At 45.1% G+C, this 23,737-nt stretch overlaps 1 protein-coding gene across 2 annotated transcripts in view; it reads left to right on the forward strand.

The window, feature by feature from the left end:
- The window catches only part of igsf21a (immunoglobin superfamily, member 21a), a 124,792-nt gene that overhangs the window by 71,249 nt on the left and 29,806 nt on the right, over nt 1–23,737 (forward strand). For both annotated transcript variants that reach the window (XM_040203806.2, XM_040203807.2), the window contains exon 4: nt 4,161–4,279. In XM_040203806.2, coding sequence (XP_040059740.1) covers nt 4,161–4,279 — 119 coding nt within the window. The remainder of the gene's footprint in view (nt 1–4,160; nt 4,280–23,737) is intronic.

Consider the following 23,737-nt stretch of genomic DNA (forward strand, 5'->3'; position numbering starts at 1 on the left):
AGCCGCCTGCTGCTGATGGAGGTTCCTATGTGCTCATATGCCACAAGTGATCCAGTAACAAGGACTAAAACCATGTTTTAGGCCACCTTGTGTGGAGGCCGATGACCCATTTCAGAAGGTGGTGACTTGAGTTATTGTTGAATCTTTAGATGTTCGGCTTCTTCAGTCAAAAGGTTCGTTATTATATTATTACAAAAATCCAATTTGGAGCCTGGCCTGCGGCTACTCCTCTCTTCACTGTGTTTACTCCTGCTGTATGACGAGCACGTAGCCGGAGCTCAGCTGGGCCCCACGTGGAGCAGAACCAGTTATGGGACTGCGCTTGAGATTCTGTGCGTCAGCGTCTTTACGGGCCCAGTGTTATGCTTTCTCCCAGCTGCAGAAAGCCACACAAAATGTACCCACTTTAAAAAGGAAAATGTTTTTTATCTTTTTCAAACGCGCACAGCACCCGGCCTCCGGTTCCATCAGCACTTTTGCCGTTATTGCACTTTTAGTGATGTCGGCATCGTTGGCTGGAGAGCCACCGGTCGCCAATGGAAACGCTCGCAATCTCGCAAGTGAGCTCGTTAAACGCACAAATGTTATGTTGCTTAAAACTGAAAAGGACACGCCTAGAATGTCCGTATGCAAATGTTAAAGTAATTAACAGGAAGGACTCAAGTGAAATACATTGTCTCCTTCAATCTGCCTTAGACGATCAATATTAATCAAAGCTAATTATTTAGTCCTAATATTTCAAGGGAGCCATTGTATTGAGTTTTGATGCCCCATCGATGCGCCTCCTCCTACCGGAGCATTAGTAAAGAACTCAGCTTGATAAGATGCTTCACTATGTGCTAATTACTTCCTGTGGGAAGTAGACTTTTTAATTGAGACATATTAAATGAAAGATTCTTACTTTAAATCGTACGCTGTAGGTGAAATCTGCCTACTGAGGCATCATAAACCAACACAACAATAAAAAAGACTCCAAATACCTTGATGATTTCTAACTATTTCATATCCTTTTTCGCTTGCGTGTGCATTTCAATTCATGAATGTAACAGAGGCAGCAAACGACACGGCTCCAGCTGAGAGATGAGCTACATCAGCACTCGCTACCATGTAAGCAGCCGGCACAAAGCCGCCCGCCCCTCCCTCGGCACCCGGACAACCCCCGACATCCGCCCTCGTCATTTTGTTTTCCGCGCTCGTCCCAAAACACGGCCGGGCTTCGAAGGCCTCCTTGCGTCCCGTCCTCCAGGCGATTTGCCCCCCCTTGCTTTCCATCGGGTCTCGACCCAGTCGACCGCGGCGCTTCGGGGCAGGAGGAGCTTCTGACGGTGTGCTGGTTTGACGCAGAGATCGACTGGACGAGCTATCGGGCTGCTCCTTTTTTTCGCTCGCCATCTCGGGCGGGTTTGCGTTGAGCCGGCTCTGCAGGCAGGAGCAGTTCTGCAGGAAGGAAACACACAACAGGGAAAGCGCTTTCGGACGCGGCGCCTGGGGGACAATCGATCTCTCTTTGCGGTGCGCTTTTTTTTTTTTTTTTTGATGGTCCTCCGTGGGGGCCCATTGCTATCGACCTCCTCCATGTATGTGATGTATTCCGGCGTGTGTTTATTGTAGTTTTCTGTAGGTTGTTTGTTTAATCAATTACCCATTTCCTTGCGTATTCATGTATTATAGACTATGAACTATACCCAGCGTCAGTGATGATGGAACTAAGTATTTTATTTGGTGTGCACCATCTTTGAGCGTATGTATGTAGTGCATGTGTTGTCGATGCAAATGTCCAATCAGCCAATCGCGTGGCCACTGACTCGACGCATTGAGACATGCAGACACAATAAGCTCGGTGGTCTGCAAGAGACCACGCAGGCAGAACCTGCTGACAGCAGGAAACTGAGGCCACAACAGGAAAAGGATCTGGTCTGATGGGGCTTCTGCTGCCACATTCACAATTGGTCAGAAACAACACGAAAGGATCTGTGAGCTCAAACCGGTGTGGTCCTTTGGCGGCGACCGCTGCCATCAACCAGAGAACTGACGCCCGCCGGACATTTTCCTCTTAACGTTTCCATCCTCTAGTTAAAACTAGAGACGGCTGTTTGGGAAAATTGCAGTAGTTCAGTGTCTGAAATGAAACCACGGCACCAAAAACTACGCCGAGTTCACAGCGAATTCAGATCGGCTTTTGTCACCATCCCGCCGTCGCGGGTTGAACTTAAACAAACGAGCAAGAATTTTCAAGGAAAAACTATTTGGACATTCAAATCCGAGACGATATGGTTAGCCTCAAGCTGTGTACCAACATTTGATGTGCTTGATATTTGTTCCTCTCAAATGACACTAACATTAGAGAACCGCAGACAGCTGTCCAAAAACACCACGAGTAACATGCAGAATTTTTTTAAATGGCACCTGTGAAACACACGGCGTCATTGACTAGAACAGGTGTTAAAAATGAAGTGCAGCAGTCTCAGTATTTAACAGGAGTCCCGATGTTTGGGGTACAACCTTCCCGGCAACGATTCCACGCCTTGAGTCGTCTTTCCCCAATGCCTGAATCCAGCAGTGAGGAACGTGAACTCAAGCGATCGGCCACATCGGCGTTTGCTGTGATTCCGCGTGCCGAGACAAAGCCAATTAACTAATCTCATCATTTTCACTCAAAAGTCAGCTTCTTTGTTGTTGCCTCAAATGCTGTTAAGATTTCAAGTAATCAAAGCGAATGAAAAAAAAAAAAAAAAAAGAAACATGTTCCTGCCTTCACAGCAGCTGGCGATAGATTTACTTTAAATATTAATTTTCCTTTGAGGCAAAATAGGTTTTAAATACTAAAACTAATCACTCATGTTCAGTGCCTCGCAAAACAAGGCTCATGAGCGCGTCGGAAGGGGGGGGGGGGGGGGCGGTGGCACAGGAACAAGCCAAACACACCGCGTTGTTACTCCCGTGCAGCGTCTGAAAGGCTCTCTCAAGGGTTATTGATGGCGGCCGTCGTGCCAGGAGATGCGGCGTCTACGCTGGAAAGAAGTTTGTTGGCCCACCGATTTGACCGCTCTCCAAAAGAGCGATCTCCTCTCCACACACACACACACACACACACACACACACACTTGAACTCATTAAAGCCCTGCCGCTGTTCCCAACAGAGGTCCCCAATCTGAAAAAGCCGGGCGGGAAGGACATTTGTTCCTGTTTTTGTGGGTATAAATCACCGGGGCTAAATGCGACTAGCAGGGTCTCACTTGGATCATCAACGGTGACACGTTAGCCGGGTGCTGAATGCAGAGTGTGCTCGCCTTCGTTTCCCCAAAGCTGTCCGATCTCACGGAAATACATCGACCGGGTGCATCACGCCGAGTGTCGGGATGCTTTGCTCACGGAGGACGCACAACATCCCGGATTGAACTAAAGTGTGTTCAATCAATCAATCACATGGTTGATTTTTTGTTGAAATTCCTTCATGAACAAGTTGTTCATTACTCTAATAAAAACAAAGAATAATAGTGTGAATAGCAATTGCACTGAAAACTGAATTTGAATAGTGGCGCTGACAGGAAATGGTTTAATCATTGAACTCAACAGGACAATTAAAAAGACATCCAGATGAGATTTGAACGTTGAGACAAGTCAAACTGTAAAAATCTACTTCATTGTGGCGTAATAATTTTCACCACAATTAAACCGTATCAGTGAGACTTTGCATAGATGATTATAAATGAGGTCAACATTCAACCAGCACGTCTCATCAGGGTTTCGTATTATTCAGTCAGCTGGTGAGAGAAGGTGCGGTGCAGAAGTAGCTCACAGTTTAAATTCTGTCTGCATCTTTTAAGGAGTGCATGTATGAATCTTAAGTCTTTCTTTATGTGTGAGTTATTCGCAGCGGCAGTAAATGTTTTCGTAAACATTATTGAATATTCAATCAATGTCTTTTCCTGCGACTTCATAAAATGCTTGAGAATATTTGAAAACGTTCACTTTATGTTCCAATTTTATACTTAAACATAAAAGCTAAGAGATTGTTTCTTTAATACATTTAAATGATGATCCATTGATGTCCTTATTACACCTTAAATTAAATATCTTCGTTGAAGCGATGTTCCAATTGCAATACAACAGTCAAATGATCGAATGCGAATATCAACTCCTTTGCTCTCGTTTCACAGGCTCCCGGAGGTACGGATCTCAGACAACGGACCTTATGAATGCCACGTGGGCATCTACGACCGGGCAACTCGGGAGAAGGTCGTCCTGGCCTCAGGGAACGTTTTTCTTACTGTTATGTGTGAGTACCTTTCACTGCTCTGCTGCCTGGGTATTTAATTCAACGCGTGCGACCCGCAGAGGGACCCTTTAAAGTCGCAGTCCAAAGAATGGAAGGCGTGGATCCTGCGCAGGGCTCCAAAACAAAGTGTGAGGTGTCTGGCTTGACGTCAGTTGCTAGAGGTGGTGTGCTAGAAGTTGGATATGCTACTTTTCCTAAACGTAAGAAGGCATTCGGGCAAAGAAACAGCTGGGTTGAGTTATGCAGATAGAAATACGTTGTTCAACAACGATGCTATTAAAAGTGAGCAAGTGCAGTATTTTGTACTTCCCTATATACGGCTATGAATCAATACCTTTTGTTATTGCGTAAATAACGTGACAACGCAAAAGGTTTTGCTCATATTCATTAACTTGTGGAGAATCTCAGTGTCCCAGAGTTTTATGACTAGTCACAGCCCTTTTTTTATTTAACGGTCCAGCTGTTTTTATTCACTCCCAGGGCGCTCTTAAAGTCGTTGTTCTCACAGAGCAGGCAGTTCCCTTCAATGAAAAAGCCTTGCACCAAACAGCTGATTGGCCAGTGAGGCTTTGCAGGCCGGAGAAGGACTCAAGCGCAGAACCACCTTCGCAAACACCAAATACTTTAATTAAAAGAACAAATTGCCTGTTAGCCAGTAGGCCTTAGGCCAGGAAAAAACATCTAATGGACCCCAGTCAGGGTCACCGAGGAACCGGAAACACGCAGGAGACGAGGCGAAGAGACACAACTGGCTTAAAGACGCAATTAAACACAAGAGGCAACAATTAGGCACCAGTCCGCCATTGAAAACGGCGCCGGGATCGATTGCTGTCTGAGAGAAGAAAACAACGGCAATAGAAGAAATGCCTCGTACCGCTCTATCTACAGCTATCTTTGCCGAGCCCAGTGCGTCTCTTTTTTGTGTCCTACAACAAAAAAAGAATGAAAACGCATTTCCTTGTTTATCGGTACATTGTGGTATGTGTATAGTTTGATTGTGTGTTTCATTGTTTTTCTGTATTTGTGGTTTTGTGACGCTGAAAGCTGCATATTTTACTTGCACTGCAGCTACGGCCCGGAGTTGAGAATTAGCAACAGCCGCACACTCTGCGTGCAGCGCCGCAGGTTCACACTGTGCATTGGAATTCCGCTCGGTGTCGGCGCCCCCATCAAATAGAAATTTTAATGGGCCGACGGGCCTTCGGCGACTGAACGATTGATTCAATTTCTGTGGTAATCTGGATGTAGAATGTCGGCCATTAGGCGGTTATTGCTTCCTTCATTAATGATCTTAACAGAAATAGACTTGTCTCCAAATCCTAGGGGGGGTGTAAGCAGGGTAAAGAAGATCGATCCAATTGAATAGTTGTGATAATTGTGTGGTTTTGCCTCCGTTTGCTCAGCGTTGGAGGAGGCAAACGGGGGGGGGGGGGGGGGCCTCCACGTTCCCCGGGTCCAGCCTGATCTCCAAAACCTGTTCGGAAAAATGTGTACGAAAATCTTGAAGATACAAATTCGTAGTGATACATACTAAATAAATACGGACTGGCAACCGATGACGTCGCCCTGTTCAAAGCGAACGGGGACCTGCGCCCCGTAAACACACTTCGTGAAGTCTAACGAAGTGAAATAAACGTGTTATGATTGCATTTTTAACGAGGAATCAATGAGAACTTGTACGAATAGAATACTGACCCTAACCCCCTCAAAAATCCAACATGGCGGAGAGACGTTCACGCAAGAATCCGACATGGTCCGCCATGTCGTTCACTCAGGGGGCGTGGTTAACCGCCGCCAGTTCCTGTGTATTGTTACCAATTTCTATGTTCAAGATTGTTCGTACACATTCTTACGCACAGGTTTTGGAGATCACGTTGCCGGATCAACGTTCGTGGATTTAACTTCAACCCTTATATTGCTGTTGCGACGAGACTCCCCCCCCCGTTGTTGGTCACCGCCGCTCGCGAGAGGACGCCGTGCGCCGGCGGCCGTTTGCTCAGCCTCTGCTGTAATTACCGCGCCTAAGTCCCCCTAATGACGGCTGCTCCTCCTGCCTCTGATGTGTCAATTCCAGCAGCGGCGGCGGCGGCGACGCGGCGTTCTCCGCGCGCTCCGGCGGGCTAATTAGGATCGGTGGAGTCTTCTGCGGAACACCAGAGAGAGAGAGACGCCGTTTGACTGCGTTATTCCACACGTTCTCATCCGTGCCCCTGAGAACGGGCCTGTGGTTTTCCAAGTTTGTCTTTTTAAAAGCGTGTGTGGGTTTGAGGGGCGGGGGGTTGATTTGGAGATTTATTTTTCTTTGACTAAGCCCTCGGCTCGCCGTTCTGCTCCGTTCCCATTTGATGACCAACCGCGTGCTCCCCAAACACTGTCGTCAGTGACTTGACTTCATCCAGCGGGTGGGGATTTACGCGGTTAAGCGTCGGCTGCAGCGGTGGGACAGTCGCAGCGCCCCGACTGGCTCTTAAATCACCACTCGGCAAAGAGGGGAAGGAGAACGGCCTCGGGCGTTGTGGGCTAATTGCCGTCTAAACTGAAACGGAATTATTCATTAACTATTAGTGTGTCAAGTTCAATGGGAAGTAAAGGGGAGGAAAAAAAAAGTACAGAGGAGAAAGAAAGAAAATTACGGAGAAAAAAAAAAGGTAATTAATAGGAGGCGATACACGCAGAGTGTTTTACATTTTTAAAGGGCTTCATAAATAAGAATGATCATTTTAATGAATCCCCTGCCAAGAAATGCAATCATGCAGATGTAAAAGGCTAAACCCTGAACTCTCGCCACCCGGCTGCTGTCCTTCACTCGGAAAAGTTTGCTTTCCCTCTTGAACTAAGTGAGCATATGTTGTCCCATAGTTCTTCTGGAGTCTTTTAAACGCTGTTCTCCTCTTTTTTTTAAAAATGTTTTACTCTACAAAATGTAAGACGCAGTTACTTGTGCTGCTTGCACTCGCAGCATTAATCATGTTTTATCGAAGAATCGCTGCAAAGGGAGCTCCGCTAAAGCTCTCCTCGGAAAAAGGAACTCCCTTTAGAGGGGAAGAAGAAGAAGAAGAAGAAGCGAGAAATGCAATTGACTAATTGTCAAGATCCCACATGCTGTCCGGACCTGACCGACGCCCCCGACTGAGCGCCAGTCAGGCTTCCTCGCCGCGAACAGATCCCGATGCGAGTCAAGTCTGATCTCGGAGCGAGCGGACTCGGCGGGATCGGGTGCGATGGGAAAGTGGGAACTTTAAGTTTATTGTTAATATGCTTTCTTTATTTTGTTCATTTACAATACATACCCGATTCCCTGGACAATGCAGAGACAAACCTGTGTCCTGAGGATTAGAAGCCTGCTTAAAAAGCAGCACAAGATGAGCCCTTAACAATGCAAATGTGATTTATTCATCTGAATACACGGGCCTGTAAATATGATTATAGACATAATACTGCATGACACTTCATGATGAGGTTCTCTGGCGTTATCACAGTCTAACATCATTTTCTTCCCTGAAAGGTTTTGGATGGAAAGTTCACTGTAAGAAAAAGCAGAAATAAGCTAGTGGACAGATTTCTCATTACGCTATTGAATTTACTGTCAAACAATAATCAGTTCCAGTGTGCAGAGGATATTTTCAACAATGTGGAATACTCAGAATTGATAATGCAGTACGGCCGCCTTCATCCCTGTTAATGTCAATGACGAAAGCTCAGCTGAGGGACATTTAACAGCCAGACATTCAGTTCTTTGTTATCACTGTTCGTGTTTCCAAGAAGGCTAATCCAATCTTTGTGTGTAGATTTTATAGGAAAGACACAGCGCATCATATTCATGTAATATTTGTTAACGTCAGGCCAGAAGGACACAGAGGGAGAATAAGCAACACAACTTTCACGCCACACAATTGCATTTTGACCACAGAAGATCTGTTTGGAGAGCGCAGGTTGCAGATATTGAGAGTTATTGTCAGTAGGAGACTTAGATTAAAGTTTCTTTCTCCATGAAGAGGTTACATGAGGTGAACAGACAGACCTTTTTTTCACGTTATACAATTACCCTCTCCTCTCTGCAACTTTGGTTACAACCAAACTATATGCTTTGAATTAATTGCTGTGTGTCTGGAGTCACACGTTGTGTTATAACAGTGTGGTTGGTTTGGTAGATTGAGATTTTCACCGCTTGAGGGATAAACTTCTGACCCACCGCCACCAATCACATAAAATAGATGTTTCATTCTGCAAACACTGACATATCCATCCCTGTAAAGTTAAGGTCATAATATCCGGCTTCAGTGCCTGAGAGAAATCGATACCTCTTTTCCCAATCGTAGAGATTGGGTCATTATTTGTTATTACCCAAAGTGATTTTCATGCCACATTCCAAAGATTACAAGGAAAGGTTATTTGTCTCCTTTGAGTGGAGCCTGACCTCTGTGCGCAGTGTCCTGGACACCTAAGGTTGTTGTGTTTTTCTGTGCATCATATGACCGCCGGATGAAGAACGTCTCCATAAACCTCGTGTCCCTTCTAACCTTTTGTGAGGCGTGAGCATGTCGCTTAAAGGATACCCTTCACCAGGCGGCGCGGCTGGTATTTATAACCCCTGGAAGCGGGAGCTGAGCGCTAAAGGTGCAGAGGGACTAATTACCTTCTCATCCCATAAAACTAGGATTCGCTTCAATAATAGATGCCCGACTTTAATTAAGCGCTGTGTATATTTTAGGTGCCGGCTTCCAAGTGGGAGGGATTAATTACGCGCCAAACCGAACCCCGCGACGGCAACGCCTGCGGACGCAGCGGTTCGGGCGCGGCGGTGGGAGGAGTCAATGCATGCGTGCGCGCGTCCTGGGCGTGTTCGCAGGGACGACGTCTGGGGCCCGGACGACGGAGCGGCCCCGGTTCCTCGCCTCTTAAAAGAAGACGCCCACTTTTCGGCAGGCCCGCCGGTCGGATTCTGAGGTGTGCCGTCTCTTAGCACGGCTCAGGCCCCCCGGGGGAGGGGGGGAGGGAGGGAGGGAGGGGTTGAAGAGTCCTTGATAGGAGTCTCTCTGTCACGTCACTCTGTCGTTTGGCTTCTGGTGGCACGTTGCTGCTCATCACACTTAATGTGCCATCAGCTTCACAACCGGTTCCATTGACTTTGCGAAAAATATATATATATATATTTTTTTTTATCATCGTGTGACCCCTCGGCGTTCCGTTCCGCCCCTTCCTGCTACCGCCGTTTAGTTTCCAACTGGGAGCAGAGCACAGCACTTTAACACGACTGGTTGGATTGGAGCCCATTGAGGGGGAAAAAAAAAAGAAAAGAAATGAATTCAGAAGAGGAGATGAATTATTAAATGTCTGTCTTTGAGCTAAACCTTCGGGATATGAGCGAGGCAAAAATAAACAACCCATGGGCTTCCTCCAGGATTCCTCTACCCAATATTGAACTGGCTGTCTGTGCATCAATTAGTCCATGCTAAAGAATCTATTCACTTTTTTTTTTGGTCTCTTTCTTGTTTGCTGTCAGTGTTTTGTTGGCAAAAAATGGTTTTACGGATTTTTTAATGAGATTTCCCAATAATTGCAGAATATTTGGTCCTCATCAGACAAGCATTCAAATCCTCCTGCTGCCAGCTTTCTACAATTAGCTTCAACAGGTTTGTGGCATTAACTTGCAATGATACGACCAGTCGTACATACTCATTTGACGCTACATTAGCGCATTTTACGCACTAACGCTGTAGCGCCATGAGTAAGGATTTAAATAAAACATAATAATAACATATCATCTCCTCATGTTCCTACAGCAAGGGAATCAGAGAAGGTGTAAAAGCTGATAATGGCAACATGGACCTGTTCCAGATACCCAGATTGGGCAAACCAACTAACGACTATTTAAAAGTTTCTGAAATAACATTTAAACCTCCAACAAAACAAAACCAACAAGATGTCACCTCCAGAGAAGAAGTAGAAGACTTAAAAAAGAACATTAAAAAAAAATGGTATGATGAGCCTTTGTGGTGTTTTATTTATAATATTATTCATGATGCTTCACGTTTCATATTTCCAAACCCGTCTGTCCTCCAAAGCAGCAGCTGTCAGTAATTTTCTCTGCGCAGTGTTTTGTTTTTAATCACTTTACTTCCACAAGTCAGTGGTTTCTGCTGCTGTGTGCAAAGCGTGCCGGCCAAGTTCTTTGGTGGATATTATTGTTATCATTGTCGCAGCTCTTCCTGTCAGGATGCAACCGCGTCGAAGAAACTGTGTAGAATGATCCGTTGAAAGGACGCGTTTGATGCACAAATCAGGACGGAGGGGCTTTGTTGTTTTGTTACTAAAGTTTTAACAGCGGGTCGGTCCCGATAGTCTGCGCTTTATATCTGCCGAGCTGGCGCTGATGCCATAACCGCTGGATGAAAAAGCCTGTCGTAAGGGTGTTGTTGCTGTCTCAACACTTGAAATGGCACATGCTGTCAAAGTAGTTCATGTTTGCAAACGCTGCGTTTAAGGAATCCGTTTTATTAAATGGAATTTTACGAATGGAAATCACGGAAAAGCAACGCTGACCACCAAACCGAATGAAAGACGCATACAGACACTTTTGACTGAAGTGTAGATCTTAAGCCAATATTGTGGCTGTGGTGTGTGGAAGTTGGCAAGTGTGACTGTGCATTGGCCAGTAGCCTTCCCTTCCAACACAAGCATGATCCTTTCCCTAAACATAACTAAGTAAGCAAATATTTGGGTTTTGGATTCAAATCGGTAACCACGTATTTATCGCGTCCTCGGTGCAGCGTCATGGTTTCATTAGCTGCGCTATGGCACCGTGGTGTCTACTACCCGGGTGCTGGTATGTGACGGGGGTTGGCATGAAAACGCCGGAGGACGACACGCGCCACTACAAGCTTTGCTCGGGCCGTTCACATTCGGGCCTCAGCCGTTGTTCAACGGTGTGAGGCTTTGTTTTAATGAAGATGGTTCGTACTCTCCATTTTGCTCCACTCAACATCCAGGGATGTTTATCTTACCGCTCGAAATGCAGCATCTCCTGCCTGTCACGCATTAATCATTTAGGAACGCCCACCCCCACATGCATAATCCCAGTCATTGCAGCGCCGCCCGCCCGCCTCCGTGCTGTGCAGTCATTTTCATATTATCAGTCGAGGTCAATGAGTCATATGAAATAATGATGAGGTCAAGGTTGTTGAATGCATGAGCGAAAAGTTGTTGCATTGACACGGACAAGAAAGTTTCCGCACATCAGCAATTTTTTCATTTTTTCAAAGCAGCAACACTTAAACACAGAAGTGTACGTCTTCAAATAGCTCCGCCAGTCTTTAAACCGTCGCTTTAGAATCACCTCGTGATGTCTGTCACCGCGCGGGCCTCTCTTCTTTTCTTGGGTAGCCGTCCTCCCTTCATCCCCCCCAGCGGTGAACACGGCGCCTGCCCCCCCCCCCCCCCCCGACGTCTCCTTGTAGTCTTCCGTGTGCTGTGAAGGCCTCGTTCCCTTCGCTCCCCACTCGCTAAGGATGTCTTCATCACACGCGGCGCTCCGCTCCCCACCAAGGTCCCTCTTTTTGAGCGTGAGGTTTGACAGAGGAGGCAACAGAGGAGAAACGGCTTCACCTCCCCAGAGACACGCGGCTCGTTGTTACAAAGGATGAGAAACACCTCTTTGTCTCTCCTCAATATCACCTTGCGTCGTAAGTCTTCTCTCCTACATAGTGATCCCACTCAAACTAGCTTCTCGCTTCATGGTTCTTAGCAAGTTTGACAAAACTTATCAGACAGTGTGGTATCCTTTCTGTGTTTATGAATCCATGCATTTGCTTGAGGAGGTTATGCACATTTTTCAAAAGTCTATCCAGAGGGCATGTGCAACTTGAAAAAGGTTATCTGGAATCAGGAATCAGGAAACATTTATTGCCAAAATATGTCAAACATACAAGGAATTTGACTTGGCGGTTGGTGCGTGACATAAGACAGTATAACAATAGACAAGACAGCAGTGCACAAGTAATAAAATAAAATGAAATGCTAATGCTATGGGTTAGTAGAATAAGGCTATGGGTTAGTATAAAATAAGAGAATAAAGTTGAAAATTAAAAATATTTAAAAAGTTAAAAAATATTTAAAAATAAAGTGCACTAGCGAACAAGTGAAGAGCAATCTGAAACAGGACCAGTGTTACGGTAAGATCTGTTTGTCACTACAGGCAAATACATGTGAGCTCCCCTGTCCGTCATGTGTGGCCCATTTCTTATCACTTCATAGCATTTATATTTACAGTATTTGTACTTGGTTTGGTGGCTTGCTCAATGGCACCTTGGCAGAACCCAGCAGGTCAACCGGCACCAAGTGGCCGGTGATGTTCAGTTGGTAAAGATCAAGGTGTAGAGTAGAATAGGCGTCAGAGCAGGGTTTGTCTAGGGCGTTGCTACCTCGTCAGCTTTAACCCTTTCACGTTACGTTTTCCACTTCACGGAAGTTATTTGTCACCTAAAATAAGGAAAGAAGGTGGCGACGGCCATGATGCTGAGCACAAGGCCTCGAGTCCACAGCCCACAAACCAACAGGGGGACGCCAGAAGTCTGGGGCCCATCCTCTGTTCTGGGTCGAACCGGCAGCCCACCGCTTCCCAAGAAAAGGTCCGAGATGCGACGATCCGCTGCTGCTCCACCGATTCTAAAAGGCTTTTACTTATTCGGATGCCTTTTAATTGCTTTTACTTCTTTTGAAAAATACTTTTATTATTGACGTCACCATGATTCATTTATCATTGTTTCATTCGAGTGAGTGGTTGTACTTTTGAATATCAACCAAAAAGATTTGGGTTTTCCACCCTCACGTTGGGTGAGATCATCTAACTCACAGATGAGGTTCTTGAACGTCAACGAGTTAAGTCGTTCCTTCCAGGGTCACTCGTGAAAATTTGTTGCATACTTTTCCAAAAGTGGGGCTGAGTAACATTCTCTGTGGTCTTAGCTGTTTGAGATTTGACACTCGTCTTCGCGGCCGCACAAAAGACTGTGAGACAGCCGATAAATTCTGGGGGAATGAAGAAATACGGGTTTAGGAGCCCTTGAAAGCAGCCCGTGGGCACGGATCGAATGGATTTCAGTGTGCCCATTTTTTAAACTCAAATAGGAATCAGCGAAGGGGAAGCTGAAGGGAGAATTGAAATGGGAAATCCATTGGGACTTTATTCCGTCCTGACGAAATCTATCAAATTAAGCGAGGTAGGGTAACGTGTAATAATTGTGTAAATGGCTCATCTGAGATCGGCCTGCTGGGGTTTAGAGATTTGCAATATTGGCATTTAGGAATACAACAAAGTTTCTTTTAGAAGTATAATCTCAGGAAAAATGTATTAGAAGCCAATTTTTACATTTTAATGATGTATTACCACCTGTAACCTAAGTGGGCAAATCTGTTCGGGACAGAAAGATATTTTATTAATTGCTAATTTACAAAAGCAATCTCAAGAAAGATATTAAATCATTGTTGAAGATTTATAAATATTCAGGTCTTCAAAGGGCAGAAATCCGACTGCATGCTGATGAATATAGAAATGAAAGTGAAAGTTTGAGATGTGTGACAGCTTGTGAAGAGCCAAAAAGCCGGCTTGATGATTGTAGTTTATTTTAGGAATAGACCATTATTTAGCACTATAGTTAACTACACTTTCTCTCTCTCCTTCACCGTCGGGAGCGCTTTCACAAAAGCTTTTCGATTGACCCCTTCGTGACCCCAAAGCAGAATGAAAGAAACATGTTAATAACACACGGGTTACCTTTTGAATTGGTAGCATGACGTGGTGAGCCTCGGATGGGGGACGAAGCCGTGTACACCTCTCTCCAGAGCAAGAAAGAGGATCGTTTTGGAAATGTGGTCACACAATCCATCTTTTTCTCCTCACATTTACTACAGTGCTGCAGTGTGGGCTTCAAAAGCCCCTCTCATGCTGTGGAGAGCTTAATTGACTACTGTGGTAAGCTCACTAGACCTCAAATGCACTGTCACAGCACACCAGGGAGGAATGCAATGGGGGCAAATCAATAGTCAATTAAAGTTTTTTTTTTTTTGTGATATTCTGTTCTAAATGAGAGGACACAGTATGAGGACACGGCCGTCGCAGCCTCAATATTGCAAAAACACATTGTGTTCGTACAGGACCGAGATCAAAAAAAAGCTCACCTGCCAAAAATCGGCCGGTGGAATTGACACAACGCCGGCCAGCTTCGGGCTCGTGTTTGGGCGAGTTGGAAAATGTTTGTTTCAAGCCCTGGTGGCACGACATGCGGCCCTGGCATGGACCGACAGGGACAGGTGTTGACTGTGTGGAAGCATGAAGATCTAAAACCTTGTTGCAAAATCATCCAACCTCTGAAAAGACAACACAAAAGAATGAAAGTTCTGGCGGATCAGGAGGATGTGATGATTTTGGGTATCGTTATGCTGCATAATGGACTTTCCTCCGATCCAGATGGAAACGGTGTCATGTTCAGGTCCCTGGATGGAGAATGTTGACTCACTAGAAGTCACATAGAATGTGGAGACGTTCTATCTTGGCAGCATATCGGAGGCATAGTCAGGGGCACCTCCATGCATGGATTACTAGACAAAAGCACCGGGATCTTAAAAATCTATGCTAAGACTAATTGGAGTTTCAACAAGAAGCAAGTGCAGAGACTCTGAAAGAGGATTAAAGCTGGAGTGATGTGAGCTAAATGTCTCTCTGCTTTGTTCCTGGGCAACAGCACTCTGAATGAGCCGTAATTGATTTATAGACATTTTAGAGAAACCTGAGAGCAATTTCTAATAAATTGCCTTCATGACCTCTCACGCAACCTAAAGACTGACATCATTGATTTTTGATTGATACTGAAGTAAATTATACAATCTGCAAACGTTGGGGGATGCTTGGGGCTTTCGGGACGGGCTTTACTGGTTCTGTATTATTTCTAACCCTGCTGTGTGATCTGAACGGATTCAGACATTGGTGGAATGTGTACCGGTTGTGGTTTAAGTATCAGTGGAGATTTGAGATCTTGGCGTAGCCTCAATCTCTTTTCTGATCGTGGATAATTCAATCTGTTGCAGAGTAAACTGTTGAAGTGGCCAATAGACGGAAGCAGATTGGAGGCTATAAAAAACGGAATCTTGATGCCGGCGGGTGGACAAGCCGTCTTGTCAAACCAAACATGAGACAATAGACAGCAACTCTCCCACTGCAACAGCTTTTGCATTTCCAGGAGAGCACTTTTGTTGCATGTTTCTGAATAAGAAAAGAAAATATCCTTCCAGAAATGCACAATAATCCATTTTTGTTAGACACCAGAATGGAAGTTTGTGACAGTGCTCATGTCCCACCTTAATCAAGTGATGCCATAATGGGAAAAAGGTGCAGCGATATCTGCGACCTCACGAGTGCCAAAGTCAATATGTTTGTCAGATTGCCCCTGAACAGAGTATCAGCGCCCCATAAATGACTCCTTGTTCCATATAATGAAGAGACTCTCAGATGGCCGTTGCTTCTGTGACTTTGCCCGAGAGCATCTTCTCACATATTGTGAATCCAATCACGAATGAATGTGGAATAGAAATTGTCTCACGACCCGAATTATAGTTATTCTGTCAGGACACGGCAGGTTGTTCCCGCGTTATGCAGACAAACAGTCACATACACCGAGGCAATTGAAATTAGGCTTTGTCCTTCTCCAAAAGGTTATTAAAATAATGTATTTTTCTTTCCCTTCTTTCAGTGAAGTTAGCTTCAATTGTAAATCAACACAGGAGGGAAACTGTCCTTGCGTAGCTCGTCTCTCACATGTGGCAAAGGCCATCTGAGGCAACACAGGCCTCATTGGCCATGAAATGTAATAGTTACAGAACCGTTCAACTCAAGATTTATAGCTAAACAACTGGACGGATTGTAAAGGGCCAACGTTTTGTGACATCTGTCGTTGTGGTTGTGGATTAAAACCAAATGGAAGTTCTCTGTTTGTTCGTTCTGGGTTACCGAAGGAACGCGGAGCGAGGAACTTTGCATGTAGGTATGAAAGGCTTATTGTTAAGATAACAAACCTCTCCCTTATGTGCCGTAACAAAACGCTGTCTTATGCTTCAGTTCTGCACTTAAGAGGCAATCAGAATATCAATCAGAATTTCACAAAAGGTCTTTTGTCACACCAAAAAGTATTAGTCTACGCAAGGCGGCGTGTGTAACCTATAAATCGATAGACTCGTTCAGATTACATTTGCTTTCTTTGTCCACATTGAGATCCAATTGAGATCCTGTCACTCCCTCCGAAAAGGGCCGAGCAGAAAACTGCGTCACGCACCCCGGCTCGCGGCGGACGCTAATTTCAAGTCGTCAAAACCTGCCCGATTGCGATCTGCTCACCCGTGGAACTCTTTGCAATGCACGGTGTGTGAATTTGCTATTTCTTTCTCGCAGTGGGCCTTTCCGCCTTGCATCGCATATGTGGACGTCTATATTTGGCTTCCCAGACAATGTTTGGCAGAAAGATGCAACTCTGTCCATGAGTTTACAGGGGAAAACGTCTTTGTACTTGAATTTTGCAGGCTGTGTTAAAAAAAAAAACTTGCCAATCAATAACCTCTCAACCATTTGGGGCTCTCGTGAATCAGCTTCAGTCTCTTTATAGCGAGAAATGTGCTCTTGGAGTAAACAGTTGATTAATCCATCATTGTTTGGGGTGTTGTGTATGGAAGTTTCTGTCAAACTCCAAATTACTCAGCACTCAGCAAAGCAGCTGAGCATGCATAATACACCGGAGGAGCCAGTGGCAACGGTTCGATGGGTCGGTGTGACGATCTTTGCAAATGAGCTCTTCTGAAAACACTTAATTCGGTTATCGTGATAGTATAGCAATGTTGTTCTTTGGGAAAGGTGTTATGGATGCTTGCGGATCAGTTATGCACTTGAGTGACTTTGGGAAATGTTGTGCCTCCTCAGCACTACGATGATGGAAAAGAAATTGTCTCTACATAAATAAATCCCCTGCGTATTTCACTCAGATAGACTTTGCACATCTGTCGAGAAAATGGTAAATTGAGCCTGAGTTTTCCCCCTAGCAAGACATCACAGCTGCAGTCCTGGTGATACGGTAGAATGTTATTTACATGAATTATCACATGTCACTGCTGACTTCTGAAAATACGGTTTGGCTTAGCAGAAAACTACGCCTGTCTCTGTACATATATACATATAAATATACATGTAACTAGTTCATTTAAATTCTCCAGATACAAATAGGGATTAGTTATGAAGAAAAAATGGCAGAATTCCTGATCTGAGATTAAATAAAGAAGCGGAGACCTTCGTATTTGGCTCCAACTTCTTCCATTCTAGTGTTTAGGATAGCAAACAGGTTAGATTACCAGTTGGACCTGCACTACACAAAGGTTTTGTATTTAATATTAGGCCATACCATTCATAGATATATTTTCCACTGGTAGCTGTTTTTATCAAACAAAATATTCAGCTTCAATCCATATTGATATATTACATCCTTCAAGTTAAACATGTTTAAACACAGGTTCAATGCGTCGTCTCATCGGCTCCTCTGATTGGTCTTCATGGAGAACCTGCAAACACACGTTTTTGAACATCTATAAGGGCCGGCAACTATTGGCAAGACTACTGTACAGAAAATCCCAAATGTTTGTGTGCACGCCTTCCTCTGAGCTGCTGTACATCCACATAGAGATGCAAACGGACCCGACCAAAGCTGAACCAGTGAAATTCCGCGGATGGACCCGTGAAATCTGGTCGTTCTAATTATAGCGGCAAAGTGGCGAGTTCCTCCAAAGAAAGCTGTAATCAAAACCTCAGGCAGCGCGGCGCTGAAGAACACGTGCACTTAAAAAAAATGAAGACATGCAATTGCAAATTCACAAGGTCAGTCCGAGCCTTTTTCCTTCTCTGTGTCTTCTCACGTGAAGAGGAACATTTCACTGTTCTTCTCCTGCCTGGGAATGTATGCAACTGCATCATTATACAAAGACTGCGCCTTTAAAGTTAATCACATTCTGTCCTCATTTCTACTTGGGATTTACTACATAGTATACGTCTAAATGGGATATTACAAAGAGCTTTACTATTATTGTGGATAGACCATGCAAGCAGAACCGGGTGTGCGCCGACTCTTCACAGGGCTTTTATTTTGTCATTCTCGGCGTTATAAGTGCTCCCGACATTTCTCGGCCCGATCGTGCGGCGTCATGACGGCGGACGAACCAGCGACTGTCATCACCCTTGAAATGTCAATGGAATTTCTAACTAGTTTTGCAATAAAAGTCATCCTTGAAACAAAGCCCGTCATGTCTTGAAGCGAAAGCTTCATATTTAATTGAGAACATTCCCCCCAATCTTCTGAGTGTGAAATAGCTCAAGTAGAAAATAGGATTTGGGGATGAATTTATGGGACTGAATTAGCTGCCTTTGGATGTTGTCAGAGTTCTCTAAATGGACATGTTCAAAGTTTTTAATTGTCGAACTAGAAAAAATAGAAATATGGACAGGGAACCATTCATGGGGATAGTGAGCGATGGAAAAAGATGCAGTATGTACTTTTTGGGAACTGAATAATACATTGAATTAATAATCGAAATCTAGAAATGGGAAGTCAAAAAAAGGGTTTCTTTTGTGCACATCGGGAGGTCGGGATCACCAGGATCCTCATTTGTAGCTTGAAAAGATTTGTAGAACCATGAGAGTTCAATTAAATTTGAAAATGAAAAATGTTCTCAGCCCCATTCTAAATTTGATATTTTCTGCAGCCAAAATAAGAACCAATGCATTCATGAATATTGACTCATGTAATTGGAGATGTAATTTGTCACCACGAGGCAATCAAATGTAATTTCCATGCTAATGGTGAATTTCACTTGACGTCACATGTAGAAAATGCTGTTACTCCACACGAGGATGATTTGTTTATCCCTTCTTCCATTTATGAGTTTTCTAATTATTTTGCATCGTCCTTTGTGACGACTGGAGCTGGAGACCCAGTTAGAAACGTGTCTCACCGGCAAGGGTGGAAGGAACTTCATTTTTTTCCTCTTTTTAGGTAAAAGAATACCGTTTGACTAAATCATTTTCATAATGTTTCCATAGTGCGATATGCAGACACACAGACAAACAAACACAAAGATAAGATCTACATGACAACTGTGGGACGAGACAAGGTGCCTGGATCCACAGGCTGGACTTAGTCCTTTGAGAAATGACATCAACTTGTTGATTTTGTCATAATATTTGCAGGAGCTAGTAAATATTGTTAGATGCAATGAAGAATACATCCATCCATGAATGAGAGCATACAGGTGCACTGGGTACGGCCCTTTCAACAGGCAGAATATAGTCAATGCAAACACAAGGGGGTGGTTACACTCCAGAAGGAAATCCATTTATTTCCCATCAGCTCTGGACTCCTAATTTCATATTGTCTTGTTGAAAAGAAAAATGAGTTGCAAATGGGATTCAGGTGTTGTCTTTTTCATCGCTTATGCATCTAGATGAAACATAAGACCACGATTCTACGGCGTGCCTCGTGGAGTAATATTCAAATTACGATGATTTCCAAAAAAAAAATTCTTATCTGCTTAATTGGAACAGTTTCAAATGTGCGATTGATCCGATCTTTGATCAAAAAAATGGGCTTCACGTTGACAAAACTTAATTTGCACACGTCCCCGGGGGGAAAAGGACACCACGTCACGTCACCGATGCGGGGATGAGGACTGTTGAGCCTGATTGCGGATCCTGTCGAAGAGCGGGAGTGGAGTTTAAAGACTGGGGGAGGCTCCGGGGGGGGGGGGGAGGCTCTTCCCGGTGATTGTTACAGCCGTTTTCAGAGCGATGGGACCTCCGTGGGTGAGACGAATGGCCGAGAGTGCATTTATCAATCATCACGCTCTCACAGTTTTAGTCCAACAATAAGCCGTCTCTTTTGCTGGTCTCACGCGGCAGTTATACAAAATATATCCTATTAAATGACAACAAGGGAGGCATGAAGAACGTTGAAGCACAAACACGCCGCTCGTTGGCTCGGCTGAATTCGAGGAACATTTTTTTTGGTCTCCATTTTTCACCCAAGAGGGCGCATCACTCCAAGTGACTAATTTACTTTGTCACATTGTCATCTCGCGCTCCCCCCCCTTATTGCTGTTGGTCACAATACTGCCACGCTGTTCAACGGAGGCCGACGTGGCGTAGATGTTTTCAGGAGGAAGCGGCGGGACAGTTTCGATGTTTGGCAGCTTCCACTGAACTGGTGTGTGACCGGAGCTGGTGGGTGATTAGCGCAGTACGGCTACGGGCGCTGTAGCGAATGTCAAGTATTTGTTTTGCATTATTTATAACCCCAAAACAGTGGGGGAATAGTTGCTCGCGCCCAGATGGAGCCGAGATTAAGTTTAGGGTTGGAAAGTACGTGTCGGGCTGCTAAAACGAGGAGAAATGGAACGGGGCGTGAGGGAGACATTCACGGCACAAAAAAGAAAACCTTTGTTCAGATAATATGGTAAATGTAATATGACAGCAACGAGCCTCTTTCAAATAAAAGGATAAAATCAATTGGCAGATTCTATTTGCCGTGAGACACTTATACTGCAGCAGCTGTCAAAATGCCTTTTCAACCTGTCAACATTAAATCGTAGATCTAAAAGCCAAAGAGAAACACATTATTATATATATATATATATAATAATTTGAAACATGCATGAACTGAAGGTTTGGTTTAAAAACCCATGACCATAAATAATTGAGGATTCCAAATGAGCTTTTTTAACTGAAAGAAACTCACTATTTTTATTTTTTTACAGTGTGTCGTTGATGTTCAGACACTGCTTTTACCTTGTCAAGCCATCCGTCACACACACACACACACACACAGAAATAGTCCCAGCTAGATGGGTCATACATGGACACAGGCAGGCTATTATACTCTTATGTATACACTTCTGTATGTTGATTTATGTTGCGTGTACCTCTTTTTAACAATGCGTGTTTTCAGCCACTGAATCAGTTATTGCTGTATTTAATGGCTGAGGAAATGTCTGTGTTTGTGTGCCATGGCGATGGTCATTTTAGTATTCTTCGCAAATATTCTCATCTGCAGGAATATTCTCACAGATGAGTGTGTAACCGTCTAATTGGATCGAAATGCACTTTTCACCACATCAGATCTCAGAACGCGGCATCGTTTCTGGTGTGAAAGCTTTATGGGTGTGATAATACCATCTAATATGTCATCATTATAATTTTTTTACTCCATGGAACACACAGAACCGATAGTATTAATGTATTTCACTACCTGAAAACTGATAAACTTACAGGACTCTTATCTTAAAAACTCACATAAACCTGTGGCCCAAACAGGGAAAAGATGTAACGAAAGTCACTGTGTTGCTTTTTTTAGCCATTTTAGAAAAGAGGAAGCCTTGATGCATGGTCACCCATTTGTCTCGGTCACAGCTGCTGTCATCTACAAACCCCCGCATGTCAGCTTGAAATATGAATTGTCCTCCACGTCCCTGAGTGCTCTGTGTACTCTATTGACATCTGTGGAGGCATGTGATTTTCTCATAGACTTCGTTGGGGACTGTTCATATTGGCGGAGGCCAGAAGTGAAATTTGGATGACGGATATTTCACCATCTCAAGTGGCCTCATGTCGTTTTTACCCCCTTTGCTCTGTGAATGTGGCGTAAAATCCAACATGAGAACCGTGCCTCACAAGCATATTGATCAAGAAACCTCTGGGGGACCTTCAAGGTGCATCCAGGTCAATGCATAAAGGGTTGTGGGGGGGGGGGGGCAGAGACTGGAGGGGGGGGGGATAGAGGTAATGGGGCCAAAATGGAACAGATTTCCAACCCTAAACCCTCCTGCGTGTAAGCAAGGAGTGGACTTTAGGGAGGAGGGTGCCAGTCAGAGCATAATTGATGCCGGGCAGGGGACACGGTGCGTCCCATCTGTCACCGGGGACAAGAGGAAGCTTTCCCTTATGTCCCGTCCTCTGCCCCCCCCCCCCCAGAGCTGCACGTTCGGGGGCCTTGTTTACCTTCACCGAGCGGCATCCCGGGGAGACGCCGGGCGAAGCGTCATACAGCCGCGACGTCTCGCATTGACTATCACGCCCGGTGCTCCCGATCCTTCGCTTCAGAGAGACGTTGGTTTTTTTCCCCACGTGTGCCATTTTCCCTTTTGCTCTTTAATCCAACGTTATTCCCAGCGCCCTCAACGGCGTTGTGTAACAGTAACACGTGGTGGCAACGCATCAACGAACCCGTACGTTTCCACGGGCAACGGCATCGCTCAAACGCATTCCAGCCGCTCTGCATGCGCGCTCGCCAGTGTTTCTTCCGCAACGTCTGTATGATTAATGGGTCTGAGAAGTGGGGAACTTGTACAATGTGACAGAGCGCTTTTGTCTCAGCGTTTCACCCCCACCCCCCCCCCCCCCCTCTCTCTCTCTCTCTCAACAACCAGCCAGCGCCGGCTGGTGCGCTGGGGCGGCAGGAAGTGATGCGAGCCGACAGCGCGGTAATAAGCCACGCAAATGAACAGGGGAGGGCTGTAAATGCAAATGGCGAAAGCACAAAAGAGAAGTGATTAAAAGGCATTTTCGGTGTCTGTTATCTGGTTCTGGGGGAATGAAAAAGGGGTCACACTCACTGGGTGCACGCGCCAGCGCTCATTTCAACATGTCCCTTTTTCCCCCCTCTTGAGAAGACGTAACTTTGACTGTTCTCTGTGCCGCCTTCCGTCTCCCCGCCGCCACGATCGTACGCCGTCCAACTGTGTGGCTTCTCGGGCTAAAACGGATAAAAGCACTTTGGCAGCTTATGTTTCACTCAGCTCCCATTCGCAAGAAATATTTTCTCCCACCTCAAGGGGCATAGTTATGTAAGCGGAAGTTATGTTACAGCGTTTTCGGGGTGGGGCCTCCCAGGAAAGCGAAAACAACACGTTTGGGGGCATCAATACTGGTGTCAAACTCTTCCCGCCCATCCATTATGGGGAGTTTTACATACGCGTTTGTGTCATTGCATTGAATTTACTTACTGATTTCTAATTAACTCGTCGCTGGCGTCCCGTTGGTGGTGCGTTTCACATGGAAGCGAGTGTTGAACCTACACGCGCGTCTCTGAGAGATGCGTTGCCCGGGAGCAGAAATCAAGCGGCAGTGGGGCAATGTGCTGTGTGCATTGCCAAAAAGCCGGCGGACTGAAGTTTGGTTTGACTTTTTTTCGGTTGCCAGAGTCACATCCTCAAACCCGCGAGTAAAGTTGTGATCATGGATCTGTCCAATTAACTTCCATCCCAGACTCCACGGGGGGGATGACCGCGAGGTGAAAGAGTCAATTCAATTGACATTTTGAATTTCCAGTATCTTAGTTTGTAGCAGTGACGCACGTCTGTTTTCCTCTTTACCTTTTTGTGTTT

This window comes from Gasterosteus aculeatus, chromosome 17 (genome assembly GCF_964276395.1).
Source record: "Gasterosteus aculeatus chromosome 17, fGasAcu3.hap1.1, whole genome shotgun sequence".
Lineage (NCBI taxonomy): Eukaryota > Metazoa > Chordata > Actinopteri > Perciformes > Gasterosteidae > Gasterosteus > Gasterosteus aculeatus.